Source organism: Leopardus geoffroyi, chromosome X (genome assembly GCF_018350155.1).
Source record: "Leopardus geoffroyi isolate Oge1 chromosome X, O.geoffroyi_Oge1_pat1.0, whole genome shotgun sequence".
Classification (NCBI taxonomy): domain Eukaryota; kingdom Metazoa; phylum Chordata; class Mammalia; order Carnivora; family Felidae; genus Leopardus; species Leopardus geoffroyi.
The window spans coordinates 55,903,931-55,918,318 of NC_059343.1; the positions used below are offsets into that span (position 1 = coordinate 55,903,931).

The following is a 14,388-nucleotide window of genomic DNA, read 5'->3' on the forward strand; positions in this document are numbered from 1 at the left end:
TTCTAGCCAGCAGAGGCCACCAGAGCCTATCAAAGAGCAGAAGAGCTACAGAATTGTGACTATGTGAAGATGTCATTGCTGAAAGGTCTTTTTAAATAGCTTTGCAATCTTGCTAGCTTGTGTGTGTCCTGTGAAGATTTCATGCTTGAAAGAAACCAAATATTTAAGGGCAAGAAAGTGTCTGTGAAATTTACTTCATATTTTTTCCATCAAATGCTATCTCCTTTAAAAGAAATAAGCATTTGAGAATTTTAGTTAACCACATTGTTTAATGTCTGATAAATTAATGCCTTGCTAAAGACATAGTCCCAGGGCACCTGGGTGACTCCCTTGGTTAAGCATCCAGCTTCGGCTCAGGTCATGATATCGTGGTTTGTGAATTCAAGCCCTGCGTCGGGCTCTGTGCTGACAGTTCAGAGCTTGGATCCCACTTCGGATTCTATGTCTCACTCTCTCTCTGCTCCTCCCCCACTCACACTCTGTCTCGCTGTCTCTCTCTCAAAACTAAAGAAAGAATAAAAAAATTTAAAAAAAAGACATACTCCCTACTCACTAGGAAATGATGTCTTTGAGGAATGCTGTAGTTGATTACAGGCTTTAATTTTTTTTTTTCCCAACTCTTCTCAGTTTGCAGGCCTTTCTGATATATCCATCTCACAAGACATCCCTGTGGAAGGAGAAATCACCATTCCTATGAGATCTCACATTCGGGAATTTGACAGCTCCACGTTAAATGAATCTGTTCAGAATACTATTGTAAGTGAGACTAGTTGAAAGAACTTCTGTTCAGTATCATGGGACTAAATAACTAATAGCACTTTGTAATATTTCTTTTGTTTGGTTCACTAACTTTCAATATAATTTACTGAAATTTTAAGATTTTACTCTAGAGAATAATTTGGTATAGCCTTTTTGGAAAGCAGTTTGGCTATAATGAGTATTAAGAATCTTCAGATGTTAAAATATTTTTAAGCTGATAATTCTGCTCCACTTAAAGTATACGGAAATTTTTTAAAAAAATATGTTTTTAAAATACAGAAAAATATTAATGTACAAAAATGTTCATCCCAGCATTCGTTATAATAGGGAAAAATTGAACACCAGAGGGGATATCAATTAAATAATGTTACATCTATGTGGTGGAATACCGAACAGCCATTAAAAATGTATTTACAAAGCACTGTTAATAACACGAAGAAATTTTTTTTAATGTTAATTTATTTTAGAGAGAGAGAGAAATAGAGAGAGTGAGTGAGAGAGCAGGGGCAGGGGAGAAACAGAGAGAGAGGGAGAGACATGGAACTCGCAGTGGGCTCCAGGTTTTGTGCTGTCAGCACAGAGCCTGATGCGGGGCTTGAACTCACGAACTGTGAGATCATGACCTGAGCTGAAGTCAGATGCTTAACCAACTGAGCCACCCAGGCACCCCGACATGAAGAAATTTCTAGGTGAAAAAATTAGGACAGAATTATCTCAACTATATTTTGAGAGGTTATGTTTGTATTACTATGTTCTTCCTCAAATGTCTTGATTCTTAAAAATCTGGCTTCTAGGCTTCATTTACCAGTTAAATTGGGAATGTTGGAAACTAATTTGTTTTATATTGTGAATAATGTGGTAGCTGGGGAGCAGGCTGATTGGCCCTTGGGACTTCATCACTTGTGAACTGAATGTCAGATGCCATATTTTGCAGAGCAGACTTTAGTAGTGCTATTATTACTTTAATTTCTTTAAGGTATCAGAATGGCTATAGTTCTCTTTTACAGAGCTTTAAAAATCAAAATAGAACTGGTGGGTATGGTAAAGAGTTAAACGTTGGCCTAAGGAGTTAATAAAAAAGTTAATAGAAAAGCCCTACCTCTCTGGTTTGTTTGTATTGTGAAGGAGTTAAACTGGAATTGTAGTTCTAAAATTCCACATGAAGGATTCCAAGGAAATTAAAATAAATCTTAGCAAATTAAGTAAGGGAACTACTTGGCAACTTTGGTCATGACAATGCAGCAAGTTGTTTATGTCTTTCAGGTGCGTGATCTAAAAGCTGTTGGGAAAAAATTTATGCATGTTTTGTATCCAAGAAAAAGTAATACTCTTTTGAGAGATTGTAAGTATATGAGGCTTTTGAGAATTTTCTGTTTTTCGCTTTATCTTATCATAAGTACTTTATATGGCTAAATTTGTTTTTTGTAATTAAAAAAATTTTATTATTATGTTTATTTTGAGAGAGAGCGCGAGCGCAAGTGGGGGAGGGGCAGAGTGAGAGGGAGCTACAGAATCCAAAGCAGGTTTCAGGCTCTGAGCTGTCAGCACAGAGCCCAATACGGGGCTCAAACCCATGAGTGTGAGATCATGACCTGAGTTGAAGTCGGATGCTCAACCGACTGAGCCACCTAAGCGCCCCTATATGGCTAAATTTCTGTGGTAAGAAAACTGGATGAAAAAATATATAAATGAATATACAAATGAAAATTTGGGAAGAAATAAAAAAAATTAGAATGGAATTTCAGAGACTGGAAGATTTTGCTTAATATATTATCTTCATCAACAAATATAGTTTGTATATCCTCAACTGCTATAGTGGGCACTGCAAAAAATATCTCTGGAAATTGTAAACACATAAGGACTTTTGTTCAATCAAAGAGCTGACAGTCTCCAAAGGAAAGGCAAAATGTTTACATATTAAATTAGAATAACAGCTAATACCCATTAAGGATTAACAAAATTATTAATACCTTTATTGACATTTCTATTTTCAGAACTATTAGTCTGATGACTGCATTTTTTTTTGTTCAAGAGTTCTGTCAAAACAGTGCTTGCAGTACATTATGCTCTTATTTAGAATTTATTATTAAAATTTTTAGACCTTTTAGTGTTATTTTCATAGTACCCTTTATTAGAAAAATTGAATCAGTTGTGTGAGAATAGTAACAATGATGTTATACATGAGTGTACCTTCTATTTTGGCGGCATTTCAGCTATAATGTAGGGATGTCAAATATGTGGCATATATGCCGTCACTCTGTGGAGACTGGATGCAGCGTCAGAATCTTTTTCAACATAGTACACCGTGGGTTGGAGCTGACATGATTTGCTGCTGCTGGTATGTGATGGAAAGAGCATGGACAGATCTGGGTTTGAATAGCAGTTCCATCCCTACCTGTGTTATCTTGGATAAGACAGTTAATTTTTCTGAGGCTCAACTTTCTTCCCTTGTTAAAGTGGAGATAATAACATACCTGCTGGTGAGGATTAGAGATCATGCATACCAGCCACCTTGCACAGCATCTGACATTTATTAGGCACTCCATAAATGATAGCTACTATTCTAGTGCCTTGCCTCTGCCTACACACACATACCTCTTTTTTAATCCTTACAACAACCTTATGAAAAGTTATGGCTCCTGTTTTACAGGTGAAGAAAACGAGTCTCCACGAAGGTGAGTGTCAGGATGACACAGGCAAAATTAGAACCCAGTTTTCAAGTTCAGTTCCCTTTCCATTCTACCACTGTTATCCCAGATGTGAAGATATCCTTGCAACTGCTGCTGTGGCTCAGTTCAGGGCAAGGTTGCTTCAGTGACAATGCAGAACCAGTGTGTTAACTTTGCAGATTAGTGATGATGATTAGCCGTGTCATATGTTAAGGTCCATTCTCAGACCTTGGGATACACAGATGGGCTGGCACAAAGGGTGAGTAAGTCATGGCCCAGATTTGCACTTCTGCCCTGCTGTGTTAGCACAGTCCTGGGCAAAGTGGCAAGGAAAAAATTCACGACTTAAAAATCTTTAAAAAAAAAAAAAAAAAAAACCACAATGCAATAGGACTTTGCACCCATTAGGATGCTCATTATCAAAGAAACAGAAAATAACAACTACTGGTGAGAATATGGAGAAATTGTAACCCTCATGCATTGCTAGTGGAAATGTAAAATGGTGCAGCTGCTGTGCAAAACGACATGGTGACTCCTTAGAAAACTAAGCATAGAATGACTATATGATCCATCAATTCCACTTCTGAGTATATACCCAAAAATTGAAAGCAGGAACTCAAACAGATATTTGTACACCCATGTTCATAGCAGCATCATTCACAATAGCCAAAAGGTGAAAACAATTTCAATGGCATCAATGGATGGATAGATAAACAAATTGTGGTGTATACACCATGTCATATACTATGTATTAATGGAATATTACTTAGTTTTAAAAAGGAGTGAAATTCTGACACAGGCTATGACGTGGATGAACCATGAAGACATTTTGCTGAGTAAAATAAGCCAGTCGCAAGAGGACGTATATTATATTTTTTCACTTATATTAGGTACCTAGAATAGTTGAATTTCTAGAAATAAAGTAAAATGATGATTGCTGGAGGCTAAGTGGAGAGTTATTATTTCATGGATTGGAGTTTTAGTTTGGGAAGATGAAAAAGTTCTGGAGATGGGTGATATGAAGGTTGTACAATGATGACTGTACTCAAAGCCTGTACACTTAGAAGTGACTCAAATGGTAAATTTTGTGTTTATATATATATACATATATATAATGTATGTATATATATAATATATTCTATATATGTGTGTTTATAATATATTCTATATATATATATTCTACTAAAATAAAGATTTTTAAATACAGTTACAGAATTTTATTAATTAAAAAACCTCAGTGTATTTTTTAAAAGCCAGTATATTAATGTCAGTTGTACTTGAATTCACTTTTCAATTGATAAGTTCAAAAATTTAACAAGAACAATATTTAATCAGAGTGGTAGGATTATGATTTGTTTTTACATCTTCCTAACTTGCCACAGTGATATCAAAATTACTTATATAATATGAAAAAAAACCAACGTAAGTATGTACATATACATACTTATTTAAAGTTATGTACATATGAGGTTAAAGTTAGAAATGGTATATGTATCTTTTTTCATATTTGTTGAGGAAGGTAATTTTGCTCTAAGCTGTATGTTACTCATCTGTTGGCATATTAATTACCTAACAGCTATTAATTGAGAACCACTGTGCTTACACCTGATGTTGGTAGAGCGATTTATACCTTTCAAAAAGCTTTCATGTTATTTGCTAAGGTTTAACTTTATAAAATTACCAATATTGGGCTGTTTTTTCACTTATAAGAACAGCGATTCCATACTAGTTCAATTTAATGATTATAAAAGGGAAGCAGTGTGGCAGAGTGGAAAGAACTTTGGAGTAGGAATCAGAAGATCTAGGTTGTGGTCCCACCTCCATACCTAATAAATATTTATATAAACTTGGGTAAGTCACTTCTCAGCTTCAATTTTCATATTCTTGAGGTGATCCTGATTATATTTGCCCTGTCTCCTATAGTGTCAGTTTGGTGGAATGAGTTAACTCTAGTGTTTCTGAGGGTGGAGCACCTAAGTCTCTTGACTCCTGGCCCATTGGTCTTTATACCATGCTGGAATGTGGCTTAGTAGGTGGAAGAAGGGTGATTTGTGGGATATGGAGTAAACAGAATTTAAAGGATATATGAAGAAGGGCATTCAGAATCGGGGAGCAGGGAGGGCAGGTAGAGGGGTAAGAGGTTGGAAGGGTTGGGCAGGGAAAGCCTTGATGTTTGAATTCCAAGAGTGGGAGAGGCAGATATTGGAATAAAGATAGGAAATTCTACATAGTTGTTTACTAACAATCTTCTGTTTTTTGCTTGCCTTGTAGGGGATTTATGGGGCCCTTTGATCCTTTGTGTGACACTTGCATTGTAAGTACTTACATTTCCATCCTTTGTCATTTGAGATAGACTATACTTTTTTGTGTGGAGTTTCAAAATTGAGGGGAATATTGAATATTTCAGTTAGGACTTCTTTGACACATTATGCTCCTTATGATTTAAATCTAAAAAGTCAAGTAGGTTTCCAGATCAATTCAAAAAATGATGGAATTAGAGATGGGAAAATTATGCTCACCTGTTTACCAATTTCTTAGCCTGCTTTAGCCATTTTTGTTGAATAGATACTTGTTTACTCTCATGCACCTCCCTATCATTAAACTAAGTGAATTAAATATCTGTAGGTTTAAGCAATGTTTATTTGCAAACATATTGTTTTTAAATCTTAACAATAATACGAATGAGAATAAATTAGAGTAGAAGTGGTACAGTTCAAAGCAAGATCATGTTTCAAAGTGTTAGGCTTTCTATACACATAGTACATAAAGGGAGAGGACAGGAAGAGCGAAGTTCCATTGGAGAGGGGAATATAACCATTGGTAGCAAGGAAAAAAAGTACTGCATTAGGATTCAGTTCTGGGTTCTCATCCTGACTGTGCTATCAGCAAAGCGATTTTGGGCTACTTAGAACCAAAATGTATATAATAATTTTTCCCAGTTTACAAAAAACTTTTTTAAAAATTTTTTTTAACGTTTATTTATTTTTGAGACAGAGAGAGACAGAACATGAATGGGGGGAGGGTCAGAGAGAGAGGGAGACACAGAATCAGAAGCAGGCTCCAGGCTCTGAGCTGTCAGCACAGAGCCTGACGTGGGGCTCGAACTCACAGACCGCGAGATCACGACCTGAGCCGAAGTCGGACGCTTAACCGACTGAGCCACCCAGGCGCCCCTACAGAAAACTTTTAAATACCTTCTCTTATTTTTAAAAAAAATTTTTTTTTTCAACGTTTATTCATTTTTGAGACAGAGAGAGACAGAGCATGAACGGGGGAGGGGCAGAGAGAGAGGGAGACACAGAATCGGAAACAGGCTCCAGGCTCTGAGCCATCAGCCCAGAGCCCGACGCGGGGCTCAAACTCATGGACCGCGAGATCGTGACCTGGCTGAAGTCGGACGCTTAACCGACTGTGCCACCCAGGCGCCCCACCTTCTCTTATTTTAACATCATAACAAGAATATTATTTTCTTTTTTTGACAAACAAGCTTAGGTTCAGAGAGATTGAGGACTGAACCAAGATCACACAGTCAGTGGTAGACCTGGGATTCAACCTCAGGTTTCCTTGACTGCCCGTTCTCTATCTCTATGATTATTATACCTCTCTTCCCACCTAACCCCTCTGGGTCTCCTCTTCCATATCTGTAAAAGGAGATGGCTGAGGATCCTTTCCAGGCTTGATGTTTTATGATTCTAAATTCAGCAAGTTTCTTACTGGCTTTTCTACCCACTTTTTTACTTTAAAGTTTATTTTGAGAGAGAGGGAGGAAGGGAAAGAGAGCGTGAGAGAGGAAAGGGCAGAGAGAGAGAGAGAGAGAGAGAGAGAGAGAGAGAGAATCTCAAGCAGGCTCCATGGGGCTTGATCTCACCAACTATGAAATCATGACCTGAGCTGAAATCAAGTTGGATGCTTAACTGACTGAACCACCCAGGCTCCCATACCCATTTTTTTTTAATGTAAATTGATCATGTGGTGATTTAGGTAATAACATAGAGTGCTTTTTCTTAGCCCTTTAATAACCACATCAAGGGCAGTAACCTGGTGCCTTGATGGACAGGTTTATATTAGAATCTCTGAGCATGTACTTTTTTAGTTTTAAAAGGTTAACATTAGAGATTATGTAGTTTAACCCAATTTATTTGCAGAGAGGAAAACTGGAGTCCCAAGACATGAAATGATTAGTGTATGTATCTAGTGACAGAACTAGGATCACTTTCTGGATCTCCTTCCTTTGAGGCCAGTTAATGTTCTTCTATCATACCATGCTGAAGCAATAGAGATTCCAGACAAGTGATGAATGCCAGCATTCCTTGCATCGGATTGTCAGGACTCAGAATGGACTATGTACAACTGTAGAATACAAAAGCCTGTACTGGCAAACAGCATAGCAGGGCGAGACTTACTATGTGACTTGTCTATACTATGTAATGAAAAGAGGTTGTGAGCTTGGTGTTATTTATTATTTTTCTGAAAAAAATGACACTGAATCCAAGTGTTCTTGTCCAAAGTTCAAAACAGTTTATGTCTGTAAAATTCTTAGACAAAGAGAGGATATTTAAGTGACAGTTCAACTACTCTATTTTAAAGCAAAGTCTCTTAGTAATAATCTGTATGTTTTTATTTTTAAAAATCCACAGCTAAATAGGTTTATAGAACGTTTCCATTTTTGAATGTAAGAACTAAAGACTTAACCCCAGGATTACAAATCCAAATGTGTCTAAGGGCTAGAAAAGTAACCTAAATGTATTCGTTGGGAATTGGTGACCTGAAGCCCCTTGTGAAGGGAGCTGCTGCTGTGTCACCTGCTCCCAATTGTTGCTGTGTAGCAATGTGTTAGAAATTCTTCTGGTTTTTTAAGAAAATCCAGAAATACATATTTCTTTAATGTTTATTTTTTGAGAGAGAGAGAGAGACAGAGTGTGAGCAGGAGAGGGGCACAGAGAGAGGGAGACACAGAATCTAAAACAGGCTCCAGGCTCTGTGCTGTCAGCACAGAGCCCAGTGCAGGGCTCGAACCCATGAACCACGAGATCATGACCTGAGCCGAAATTGGATGCTCAACCAAGTCACCCAGGTGCCCCCAGAAATACATGTTTTTATGTGAAACCTCCCAACTTTAAAATAATGTCATCTTGGATTTAAACCCATGTTAAGCCATGTACAGACCAACAACCTCATGTCTGTGAGCCACATTTGGCCCTTCAGTTTATAACCTGTGCTTAACCAAAACGGTCTTCAGTAATGCATGTAAACATCTTAACAAGGCCATATGAGGCAACCCTTGTAGTCCTGAGGCATTTGGAATTTGAAATAAAGGAGCCTTGCTAAATATTTCTGACATCTTCCTTTTATATAGCCTACATATTACAGATCTCTAGGTGAGGTTTCAGACAGCTCTCTGATTCAATGTTGGACAACCCATGCCTTAACTTTATTGCTCTAAATAAAAGATGAAGCATTTCTCATGCCATTTCCTTGTCACAGAATGCTTCAAAGAAGCTCTGTAGATAGTGAAAAGGATGGAGGGCCCCAGTTTGCAGAAGTCTTTGTCATTGTCTGGTTTGGTGCAGTTACCATCACCCTCAACTCAAAACTTCTTGGAGGAAACATGTGAGTATTATTAAAATGCATTTTTTCCCTTGGCAAGTAGCGTCTTTTAGATTTTTTAGGAAGTCTGACTGTTAGGTATTTAAAAAAAAAAAAATATATATATATATATATATATATAAATGAGGGCTAAAGAGAAAAGTCTCTTAAAACTGCTGAACAGAGGATTTCTAGGAGGGGGCCAAGATGACAGAACAGCATGGAAGTTTTTTTTGCATCTCTCATCCCTGAAATACAGCCAGATCAACACTAAACTATCTTGCACACCTAGAAAACTGATTTGAGGATTAACACAACAATCTGTACAACCTGAACCAGAGAACTCAGCAGATATGCAGCACAAAGAGGTGAACTGGGGGAGAAGCCCGCGGAGGGCAGGGAGCTGTTTTTCCTTGCAGAGAGAAGACAGAGATGGGGGGAGAGTACAGAAAACATCCCCCCCCCCCCCGCCCAAAAGCAGCTGGAGAGAAAAGAAAGATTACTCAAGGGACTGAACAAAACAGGGAGAAAGGAGAAAGGAGAGGGTTTAAATTCCATTAAGACTTTATAAACAGGGAGAGTTCAGGGTCTAAAACTCTGCACCTTGATACCTGGTGGTGCTCTGGTGGGAAGGGCAAATCCCCAGGAACAGAGCGCGAGGTCCTTAGGGTCCTCAGGCCACGTGGGGAGAGGCGGTTCCCCTGCTGGGAGGACATTTGGTAGAGGCTGTGCAGCCTCCCCACAGGCAAAGACCCCAGTGGACCCTGGAGAGCAACCACATTCACTGGTGCTGGAACAAGGACGTTAAGGGGGTAGACTGGTGCAGATGTGTGTTGCAATTTTCCATAATTCCTGAAATGCTGCTGCCACAAGATAGCGCAAACTTTTTCTGGGGCAGGCTGGCACGTGGCCACAGTCTCTGGGCATCAGCAGCAGCATGGTCTCCTGAATGTTCCTGGGGGTGGGCCAGCACCCAGCCATTGCTCAGTGAGACTCTCCCCCACAGGGTCTGAGCAGGTCAAAGCCACAGTCCTTCAGAAGTGAGAGGTTGGGAAACACAGCTACATCTGAGATAAAACTCAGAAGGGAGGTGCCACCTGGCAACCTGATGGCTTGGTCACAGACAGTGTAAAAGTGGGGAGTGGATGGAAGCCGGAGACAAAGGAGGGGTGCCTGATTTCTGATCATGGAGAGCACAGAGTTCTGATACTACAGACTGGGTAGCTGGGTGACACGATTTTCACTCCTAATGCATCTGTGCATACACACCTACAGGACCACAACAATCAACCCCAGTAAGCTAAGCAGCACCATCTAGTGGAGAACAGAGCCATTGCACTAAGCCCTGCCCAACTGGGCCAACCTCACTCTTCAGGAACAACACAAGTCTCTTTGCCTGCTTAGTTTACAGACTATAAAGTGCTTCATAGTTTGATTTCTAGGGGAAGCTGATATAATTTCAATCGTACTTAAGTCTACTAGTCCATCTATTCAATTTCTTTTCTTTCTTTTTTTATCCTTGAATACAGAAAGAGAAAAAATTTATTTTTATTTTCCATTTCTTTTTTTTTTTTTTAATTTTTTTTTCAACGTTTATTTATTTTTGGGACAGAGAGAGACAGAGCATGAACGGGGGAGGGGCAGAGAGAGAGGGAGACACAGAATCGGAAACAGGCTCCAGGCTCTGAGCCATCAGCCCAGAGCCTGACGCGGGGCTCGAACTCACGGACTGCGAGATCGTGACCTGGCTGAAGTCGGATGCTTAACCGACTGCGCCACCCAGGCGCCCCTTATTTTCCATTTCTATTAAAAACACTATTTAATTTTTTCTACTTTTTTTTACCTTTTTGTAAATTTTTCAAGTTCTTTTTTAATTTCATCATTTCATTTTATTCTATTTCATTGTATTCATTTTTTTTCATATTTTCAAGCATTTTCATTTTCTTTCCTTTTTTCTCTAACCTATCAAGCTCCTTTCAACAACCAGAGCAGAACACACCTAGGATCTAGCATCCTTTATTTGATTTTTTGTGTGTTTTTAATTTTTTAATTTTAACTTTTTTTTACCTTTTTAATTCCTTTTCTTCCTTCAAAATGATGAAACGAAGGAATTCACCCCAAAAGAAAGAACAGGGAGAAATGACTGCCAGGGACTTAATCAACACAGATACAAGAAAGATGTCTGAACCAGAATTTAGAATCACGATAATAATACTAGCTGAGGTTGAAAACAGATTAGAATCCCTTTCCACGGAGATTAAAGCTAGTCAGGATGAAAATAAAAATGTTGTAACTGAGCCTTAGTCTTGAATGGATGCCACAGTGTCAAGGACAGATGAGGCAGAGCAGCAAATAAGCAATATAGAAGACAAACTTATGGAGAACAATGGAGCAGAAAAAAAGAGGGAGACTGTCGTAGACTCTGTGTCTAATGTTCTCTCTTGTCTAGCAAGAGAGCAGGACACAGCATGAAAAAACAAGATTGCTAATGTCTGGGAAAAGACAAGAGCCCCAAATAAGAGTCCTTGCCCTGTTTTTATTAGGATAAGAAGGCTTACAAACATGGTGATGGACATGCGCAAAGAGACAATAAATCTGTGAACTTTAACTTGTGGTTGTGAGGGAAAGGGGGTCCTGAAGACATTTGGGGTTAGGGGTTTAGGCTAATACAAAGCAAAATGCTGATGCCAGGCAGTCAGGTGGAAGGTTGTTTATAGCGAACATGAGGCACCACCTCTGTTTATCTTAGCTAGCCTAGGGGAATGAGACAGGTAGGACACGTGACCTCAGAGTTAACAAGGCACCTTTTCTTTTGTTAATCATCTCTGCTCTGGTCTACTTCACCTGTAGTGCAGCGGTCTATAGCCCAATTTACCTGTTTACCTAACTTGGTCCTTCCTTCCTGTGAAAGCAGCATTCTGTTATAGTACTAAATTGTGGGGTGCTTCCACCCTGAATATTTAATCTTGTTTATTTCATATACCTATGTATTGGGTTCCTTTGTACCTCCCTATTCTTGGTTGCCTTGTCTTTTTTACCCAAACTCAGATGTGAGCATCCAATGGTTTTGTACTTCTTTATGCCTTGTTAACCCATTGATGTAAGCCCGGGGGATTTGTAAGCTTATTCCCTACAGGAGACTAAGGCAAAGAGCATGATTTAAGAATTAGAGAAATCAGTGACTCATTAAAAAGGAACAACATCAGAATCACAGGAGTCTCAGAAGATGAAGACAGAGAAAAAGGGGTAGAAGGGTTATGTGAACAAATCATAGTGGAAAACTTTCCTAGCCTGGGGAAAGAGACATCAAAATCCAGGAAGCACAGAGGACTGCCGTTAGATTCAACAAAAACCGACCTTCATCAAGGCATATCATAGTCAAATTCACAAAATACTCAGGCAAGTAAAGAATCTGAAAGCAGCAAGAGGAAAAAAGTCCTTAACCTACAAGGGAAGACACATCAGGTTTGCAGCCAACCTAGCCACAGAAACTTGGCAGGCCAGAAAAGAGTGGCAGGATATATTCAATGTGTTGAATTGGAAAAATATGCAGCCACGAATTCTTTATCCAACAAGGCTTTCATTCAAAACAGAAGGAGAGATTAAAGTTTCCCTGAGAAACAAAATTAAAGGAGTTTGTGACCACTAAACCAGCCCTGCAAGAACTTTTATGGGGGACTCTGAGAAGAGAAAAGATGGAAGAAAAACGACCAAAAGCAACAAAGATTAGAAAGGACCAGAGAACACCACCAGAAACTCAAACTGTACAGGCAACATAATGTCAATGAATTCATATCTTTCAGTACTCACTCTAAATGTCAATGGACTAAATGCCCCAATCAAATGACATAAGGCAACAGAATGGATAAGAAAACAAGATCCATCTAGATGCTGTTTACAAGAGACCCACTTAAGACCTAAACACACTTTCAGATTAAAAGTAAGGGAATGGAGAACTATCTATCATGCTAATGGTCTCCAAAAGAAAGCTGGAGTAGCCAAACTTATATCAGACAATCTAGAGTTTAAAATAAAGACTGTAACAAGAGATGAAGAAGGGCATTATATGATAATTAAGGGGTCTATCCACCAAGAAGACCTAACAGTTGGAAACATTTATGTTCCAAATGTGGAAGAACCCAAATATATAAATCACTTAATCACAAACATAAAGAAACTCATTGATTATAATACAATAATAGTCAGGGTCTTCAACACCCCACTTACAGCAATGGACAGACCATCTAAACAGAAAATCAACAAGGAAACAATGGCTTTGAATGACACACTGGACAAGATGGACTTAACAGATATATACAGAAGATTTCATCCTAAATCATTGGAATACACATTCCTCTCCAGTACATGTGGAACGTTCTCCAGAATAGACCACATACTGGACACAGATCAGCCCTCAACAAGTAAAAAAAAAAATTGAGATTATTCCATGCATATTTTCAGACCACAAAGCTATGAAACTCGAAACCAACCACAAGAAAAAATGTGGAAAGATAAATAATTGGAGACTAAAGACCATCCTACTAAAGAATGAATGGGCTAACCAAGAAGTTAAGAGGAAGTTAAAATGGAAGCCAGTGAAAATGAAAACAACACAGCCCAAACCTTCTGGGACACAGCAAAGGCGGTCATAAGAGGGAAGTATATAGCAATCCAGGCCTTCCTAAAGAATGAAGAAAGGTCACAGAGACACAACCTAACCTTACACCTTGAAGAGCTGGAAAAAGAACAGCAAGTAAAACCCAAAAACAGCAGAGGAGAGGAAATAATAAAGACGAGAGCAGAAATCAATGTTATCAAAACCAAAAAAACCAGTAGAACAGATCAATGAAACCAGAAGTTGGTACCTTGAAAGAATTAACAAAATTGATAAACCGCTATCAAGTTTGATCAAAAAGAAAAAGGAAAGGACCCAAATAAATAAAATCAAGAATGAGGGAGGAGAGATAACAACCAAGATAGCAGAAATAAATAAATAAGAGAATATTATGAGCAATTATACGCCAATGAAATGGGAAAGCTGGAAGAAATGGACAAATTTCTAGAAACATACACTATCAAAACTGAAACAGGAAGAAATAGAAAATTTGAACAGACCCATAACCAGTAAAGAAATCAAATTAGTAATCAAAAATCTGCCAAAAAACAAGAGTCCAGGGCCAGATGGCTTTCCAGGGAAATTCTACCAAACATTTAAGGAAGAGTTGACACCTATTCTCTTGAAGCTGTTTCAAAAAATAGAAATGGAAGGAAAACTTCCAAACTCTTCCTATGAAGCCAGCATTACCTTGATTCCAAAACCAGAGACCCCAATAAACAGGAGAACTATAGACCAATTTCCCTGATGAACATGGAT

General features: G+C 38.5%; 1 protein-coding gene across 2 annotated transcripts in view; it reads left to right on the forward strand.

The window, feature by feature from the left end:
* The window catches only part of YIPF6 (Yip1 domain family member 6), a 38,557-nt gene that overhangs the window by 12,755 nt on the left and 11,414 nt on the right, over positions 1-14,388 (forward strand). For both annotated transcript variants that reach the window (XM_045470721.1, XM_045470722.1), the window contains exons 2-5: positions 628-756; positions 2,023-2,101; positions 5,700-5,742; positions 8,913-9,038. In XM_045470721.1, the coding sequence (XP_045326677.1) occupies positions 628-756; positions 2,023-2,101; positions 5,700-5,742; positions 8,913-9,038 (377 nt within the window). The remainder of the gene's footprint in view (positions 1-627; positions 757-2,022; positions 2,102-5,699; positions 5,743-8,912; positions 9,039-14,388) is intronic.